Source organism: Oryza sativa, chromosome 9 (genome assembly GCF_034140825.1).
Source record: "Oryza sativa Japonica Group chromosome 9, ASM3414082v1".
In the NCBI taxonomy this organism is placed as follows: Eukaryota; Viridiplantae; Streptophyta; class Magnoliopsida; order Poales; family Poaceae; genus Oryza; species Oryza sativa.
In genome coordinates, this window is record NC_089043.1 from 23224264 (window position 1) to 23231220 (window position 6957).

At 46.4% G+C, this 6957-nt stretch overlaps 1 protein-coding gene and 1 long non-coding RNA gene across 2 annotated transcripts; both read right to left on the reverse strand.

Moving 5' to 3' along the window:
• Positions 1–461: 461 nt before the first annotated feature.
• Positions 462–2359, reverse strand: LOC136351038 (uncharacterized). Its single transcript, XR_010735116.1, has 2 exons — positions 1312–2359; positions 462–1234 (listed from the first exon to the last, which is right to left on the reverse strand). It is a non-coding gene; the product is annotated as an uncharacterized lncRNA (long non-coding RNA).
• A 694-nt stretch (positions 2360–3053) lies between these two features.
• Positions 3054–3801, reverse strand: LOC4347432 (glucosamine 6-phosphate N-acetyltransferase 1-like). Its single transcript, NM_001422795.1, has one exon. It carries the CDS (start codon positions 3788–3790, stop codon positions 3293–3295), a length of 498 nt encoding a protein of 165 aa, NP_001409724.1. The 5' UTR covers positions 3791–3801; the 3' UTR covers positions 3054–3292.
• Positions 3802–6957: the final 3156 nt, after the last annotated feature.

Genomic DNA, 6957 nt, shown 5'->3' on the forward strand with positions numbered 1-6957 from the left:
TAATCTAGATTATTGAGTCAAATTACTGTAAGCTGAATTATAATAAGCCGACATAGAATAAGCTGTGAGCTGTTTGTTTCTCTGGATTATAAGCTGTTTGTTAGCTGTTAGCAACCTAATAATCTAAAATAAGCACATTTATAGTGAATTACTAGATTAGATTATAGTAATCTGGTTTATAGATTATAATAATCTATCATAATAAGCTATCTGTTTGTTTCAGCTTATTTCTAATAATTTAGATTATAATAATCCTAAAGTAAATCAAACAAAGCTTTAATCTGTGCTTTGAGGTCCTTAATTACCCCGTACATGAGGGCCTGTCCACCATAGATCATGTCTTAAACCTTGGTCTCTTAACACACGGTTTCGCTCCCCATGGTTGAGCCTTAACCCGTGCTTTAAGGTCACTGCTCCGTACTCAAGAACATATTCATCATAAGTCCGTTTCTTAACACATGTTTTAACCAAAGGGCCATAAAGTGATCCTTTGCTAAATCAACATTGGAAATTCATCCCGAGGAGAGTCGAACTCAGGAGCTGATAAACTCTACTAGAGAGCTACAAGCACTAGGCTACATACCTGTTCACCATTTTCATTGTTAAAGAAAGCTCAACATTGTGTTGCATTTGTTTTTGGACGCACGCGCACACACACACAGGAGTTTGTAAGTGGCCAACCCGTAAAATTCACTTATAAAACAAAACAAGCCATGAACCTGCTTATTTTGATCTATAAGTGGGTTCACGGCTTAACAACTTACACCCCTACACACGCAAGCCGTCGCCATGCCGTGGTGGTGTCAGCAATACATACAGTCTACAAACAAGCATGCAACGCAGAAGTGCAGAACGCGACAACGGTACCGTACCTCCATGTCCTCGATGAACACTGAACGAAGGTGGTTTTAGTCACTGCAAGAAACCCATATTGCCTGCCAGTCTTTCTTCAGGATAAAAGCGTAGGTTTGGTATGAAGCAGATGAGAAAGAGATAGTGCCTGCAGCCCTGCATGCACAAGAATTGGAATGGATGAGAGACGAAGAGTGGTAAAAAGGGCAGCAGCGTGCCTATGATAATAAGTGGGAAGGATGATGAGGAGAGCCACTGCAACAGTGGAAGCCAATTAAAAGTGGGCAGCAACTAACACTGCACTACACCACACCTCGTGCTGCAACCGAGCAGCAAAGTTGTTTGTTGCCATGGCCACCACAGAGAAATCATGTCCCGGATCCTACAATGCAAAGCACTGTGAGTCTGTGACAACTTGAACGGCACAAGGGAGGAGAAGAGCTGGCCACATGACGGTACCTTCAGGTTTGTCAGGTCTTGATTGGGATGGAAAAATGTACTGTCGCGTGGATCTGGCAATGGAGAATGGCTGGCTCATCCTCTGAATGAATACGATGCAATGCATTGTGGTGGTTCAGACATACGACGCAGGAGATGCAGTGCCAGCAAAATCCTCAATAATTCCTCCACCTTGGGGATTCTCCATGTGTGAAGGTCCAGACTCCAGAGTTATCAAAGTCTGGGAAGAACCTGCTTTGGTGCCATCTATGATAGGGGGCGACTCAGCACTTGCACCTGCATCATGACAAAGCCAAAGAGGCCATCTATGATCTATCACAATGGCATAAACAGTAACGATAAACCTTTTGACGGTACAACACGAAAGCGAGAGTACTATGCAAAGCAGATACTAATAGGGACAATAAGCAGTCAAAGCTGGCTCCCTGCCTCTAGAAGATTTTAAAAGTGAACTTTTGGTAATAATGTTACTTCCAAATGAGGTTCATGAACTGTGAATTTCAGAGAGCACTTGTGGCATAGGCTGATAGGCAAGATCACCAGCTGGTTGCATTATGATCAAAAGTTTTTTTTTTTCTTTGAAAGATCATTATGATCAAAAGTCAGGTCAATTCAAATTTTGGAAACCAGGGTGGTAAAAGAAAGCAAAAGAAGCAATCCAGCACAAGCTGATTCAGGGATCCACTACCATACTATTCGAATTATGTAACCTTTCTGACGCTATTCAGACATTTTTCCACCTTTACATTCCCACTACTCCTTGGTATAATGCCAACCAATCACAGAATATTCATCTATCACTAGGACTTCGGTTGGCTTGCCCTTGTGCATTCAAAATAGTAGTTACTAGTATGACACAATCTCGCTGAGCCACTACTATAACACAATGGAAAGAATCTTAGCCTCTAGACCTGATTTAAAAAGATATGATCATGCCTTAATTAACAGGACCATCGCTGTCAACAAACTGGAGTATGAAATCAAGTAATCAACAACTAAACATAATAATAGACTAAAGGAGTGGAGGATTAAGAGAGATGAAAGTAAGTGTTACCTTACAAGAATAAATAAACTTCCCCATCGCAAGCAAAGAGTGGATTGTTCATAACTTCAAACTAGGCATTGCATGGTCTAGAAGTTTTGCTCTTCCAACACAAGCATCCATGATTTACTTGTAGCCTCATGAATAATGACTTACTTGTATCAAATGCACCTCCTTGGTTTGATATACCTTTGTATACTACTGAACTTTACTGTTCTAAAGGGTACTTTGGATGTGGTATTGAACTTATGCTAAAAATTCTGATATAGATGAAAGAATGCTGTATGAACATAAGGAGCATTTTTGTCAGAAAGAGAAGGTAATTAGCGCCAACCTAAAGCTAAGAATACATTCAAAACAGCGCTTACTCATAAAGTAGACACTGAGTTCAATTACAACAGTACTTGTGAATGTTGAAATCTTTTCTACCTAAATGTTTCCAAACTAAAGAGGTGATCAGATCAAACCACACTGTGTCAAGTCATTGATGGAAATAAGGAAGGATTGATATCCTCCAGCAATTTAAGTGCTGCAACATAACTGAACCTTTGTTTATCAGCCACGCTAACCCCCCTGATGGCCTCATACGACTCAGAAACTGTTAAAAGTGATACTATCACTCTCAATTTCTCAAAGGCAGGAGCGATGTAATACGAAACCATACTGTCACAGGTTTGCACTATAAATTTTGTTTGCGATTATTATGGTACTTTTACTCATTGAAATCATTTGCAAGAATGAGATTTGCACATAAATGCAGAGAACAATCCATTCAATTAAATAAACTTGCACATCTTGGCAATGCAAATGGAATTAGCCACATTGATCAGTGATCCATCCATCCATACAAGGAGCAATAACTGACATAAAATTCCTTATTAACTAAGTACAACAAGTAGTAGGCAGAGAGATCCAAGAAGACGAAACCTAGATCAGAATTCAGAAGTAGAGCCCCATCTGGACGTTCTTCTCCACGAACCCGCACTTGGCGTAGAACCCCGTCAGCTCCGGGGTGCAGTTGATGATGACCTTGTAGCAACCCCTCCCCCTCGCGTGCTCCACGAGGCGGCGCACGACGCGCTCCCCGAGCCCGCGGCCGCGCGCGGCGGCGTCCACCACGACGTCCTCGACGTGCCCCACCCGGCCGCACCGCCGTATGAACTTGCGCTCCACGAGCACGGCCCCCGCGGCGGCGAGGCGGCCCGTGGCGGCGTCCTCCGCGACGAGGACGAGGTGGTCGGCGCCCAGCGCCGCGAGCTCCTCGAACCGCGCGCGGAAGGCCTCCTCCGTGAGGGGCGGCGAGGGGGAGAGCTGGTTGAGGAGGCCCAGAAACCCCCTGGAGATGTCGGCGAGCTCCAGCGGCCGGATCCGGTAGGCCTCGCCGTCGCCGCCGGCGGCGGCCGCCTCCGCCGCGGCGGTGGGGAGCGGCTGTTCCATGCGTGCCACTCGTGGATGCGTCTGTCAGAAGAATCGAGGAATTAAATGAGGCCCAATTCGGTTAGTTTTAGGATGGCCCACTTCTGGCTATATGGGTTTGGGCCTTGAGTCCCGTGAGCTACCCAAAATGGGCCGGACTTCTTGAAGCCCAACAGCTGGTCTCCTTGGCAGCCGTTTCGCTTCGAAGACGTCTCCAGTATTTACTCCGTCCCAAAAACAAAAGGCAACTTCATCGTTGTACTAGGAGGGGCCACATTGATTCATTTTATTAGAAAGGGTCACATTGATTCGTTGTACTAGGTTGGTCTTTTTGGGACTGAGGGAGTACGTTCCAGCTCCGTACTCAGTTAGGGTTTTCGGTTCGAAGGAATTTTAGGATCTGCAAAGCGAAAAAGCTAATCGGCGAACAGCACCCCCCCACCCCCCCGGGGCGGGGCGCGTGTTAACAGTGAAATTTGGTAATCGGCAAAGACGTCATCGGCTTAGAATCATTATCGGCTGCAGCATCTCGGAATCAGCCGATGGGAGTTATAAAGTCGCCAATAGTCGGATTCCTGCTATATTCGGTTAAGAAAATCAATCTACTAAATGAAGTTTATCCTTAAGTGACCGAGTTTAAAGAGGATGCGGCATGTCAGTTTATCTATTAATTAGGAATAATTTGTTAGTTTCCTTTTATCTTTAGGAAAATGTGTTTAGTGTCCGATAAGGACTTTATATTTTCCTTTTATCTTTAGGTTAGTTTCTTTCTTGTCCGACAAGGACTTGTATCAACCCATGGGTATAAATATATACACCCGGGGTCTATGTAATCTATCGCTACGATCAATACAATTCGGCGCATCGCCACCCTTTTTACTTCTACTTTTGTTTTTTACGTTCCGGCGGAACTTGGCACCCGACGCGGGGCTGCATCGTCTTCGATCTCCGACGAAAGGATAAGTCCAAAGTTCCGTCGGTCCAGGCAATTGTCTCATCTACATCGGCGTCGTTCAAGGCTGCATCATTACATTCGACCTCTTGGATTGCTCTGGTTTAGATGATATATTTGCCTACCTATTTATCATGTCTCTGTTAATCTAGTCTTAGCATATCAATTTAGCTATATCGGCTGTCTCTCGCTTTAGGGTTTCTGCCGGTATCGGCTAAATCGCGTTACTAGATTAGATTAGTGTAACATTGTCACGCCCAGAAATTCCCGAATAGAATTCCAAGCAGAATGTGCATTAAAATCCCCGTCCAGGACCAGCCGGGGTACACAAACGACAGTGTTGACATTCAGATCCACGTCTTACAAACATCATAAAAGATTACAAATGCAGCGGAAAAAGATAAAAGCGAGCTAAGCCTGAAGGCTTGACTCCTGCAGCGGGCGACTCCATTCCACAGGCATCCTTGACGGCAGCGACGAAACCAACCTCTTCGAGACATCCTCAACTGGGAAGGACTTCAACTCTGGTGTGGGGGAAAAGAGAGCAAGACTGAGTACTACCCACTGTACTCAGCAAGTCACACCGGAAGAGGAGGTATGATGCAAGATATATCCAAGGGAGGCTAAAGGTTCTTTTGCATAAAGCCGGCATTTCAAGCAGTAGTTGAAAGCCGTAAAACAGTTGTAGTAATTAATCCATATTAACCAATCACTGTCCAACGTTACACCACGTTGCAACAGGCCCAAACCACCACCTGAACTAACCAGTTCCAAAAGCTAACTAGGGTGAAACTAATCACGGTGAATCTGGTCGACCGCCCATAACCGCGGGCACGGCTATTCGAATAGTTTTACTCTGATCAGAGGTGTACAACTGTACCCACAAGACACAGCCCCACGACACGTTCCCGTGCGCCGACATACCACCACGACATACCGGAAAGAGGCCGTGACAGGACCCTTCGCATAACCCCCTCTAACCGATCGCACCACACCTTAGGGTTCGCCCCCGTCCCCAGCAGGCAACGGGCAGCCCCCCTTTTGTGCCGCGGTGAATCCGGAAGCCGATCAACCGGACACCTCGGCCGACCCAACTCCATCACGCCCACCCTCGCCTGGGTACGTCGGCTAGAGAAAAGCTACACTACAAGCCCAGCCGTTGCCCACGCTAGCTTGTGGTAAGTACGATAAATTCTTCCAGGGCATCCCGCGAACCGGTCCTTAAATGCCATGGGTGCGACTAGCAAGACCATGCACCCACAGCCCACCATGACGTGTATTTTAATTAACCAACACAATTACGGTGGCACTAAATCAAAGCTATACCAATAATCAAGTCTATGCTTTAATGTGATCCCCCTTTGTGCACTAGTTGAACTAAGCATGGCTAAGCATCTCCTAAACCAACATCTAGTCATTTTAATACCCAAGTTATCAATGGCGTAAGGGAAACAACATATAGCTGAGTAATAGGACCAATCCCACATGATATTGTAAAACAATGCAATATTTAATAGAAATGCGGGACATTTGTAAATTGGGTACAATATGATCAATTGCAATGTATGACTTGCCTTGCTCTCGCACTGATGGAACCACAGCAACGTCTTCGAGAAACCACGAATCGACGAAACGGGCGAAATCTACGCGACAAATAAAGCACACAAGCAAAACATGCTATAAGACTACTGAAACAGATAACAAAGCCATTTTTAATGGATTCTACACATTTTTATGAATTTACTGAGACTTGAATGGATTTAATCGGAGCTCGGATGAATTAGTTATGATTTTTAGAAGATTCTATGTGTTTTTACTATTAAAGAAAAGCCTTAATCAATTTATTGCGCAATATTGCCCCAGGGCTGACGTCAGCACGGAGGGGGTGCGGCGCCGATATGCGGGCCCCACTGGTCAGCGACTCAAGGGTGGCCGGTCTACCGTGGACCGGGACCACGCGGGTGATCCACCGCCGATCCACGGGATCGACGGCCCGGATCGGCCCGGGGCCGATCGGACGGTGCGGCGGCGGTCAGGCTAGGCTCGGCTCGGCACAAAGCCGGCCGACCGGTCACGGCGACGGCGTGCGCACGCGCACGTGCGTTGCCGACGACAGCAACCGACGGCGGAGACGGCGGCGCAAAGGCGGCGCCGAAGGGCGGTGATGCTAAAGCGACGACTAACGGGCGGCGGCGCTAAAGCGGCGGCTAGGAGGGAGAGGGAGGGGAAAAGAGGG

Excerpts from the sequence above, each read along its gene's own strand:
- LOC4347432 (NM_001422795.1), bottom strand. The coding sequence starts at position 3,790 with ATGGAACAGCCGCTCCCCACCGCCGCGGCGGAGGCGGCCGCCGCCGGC.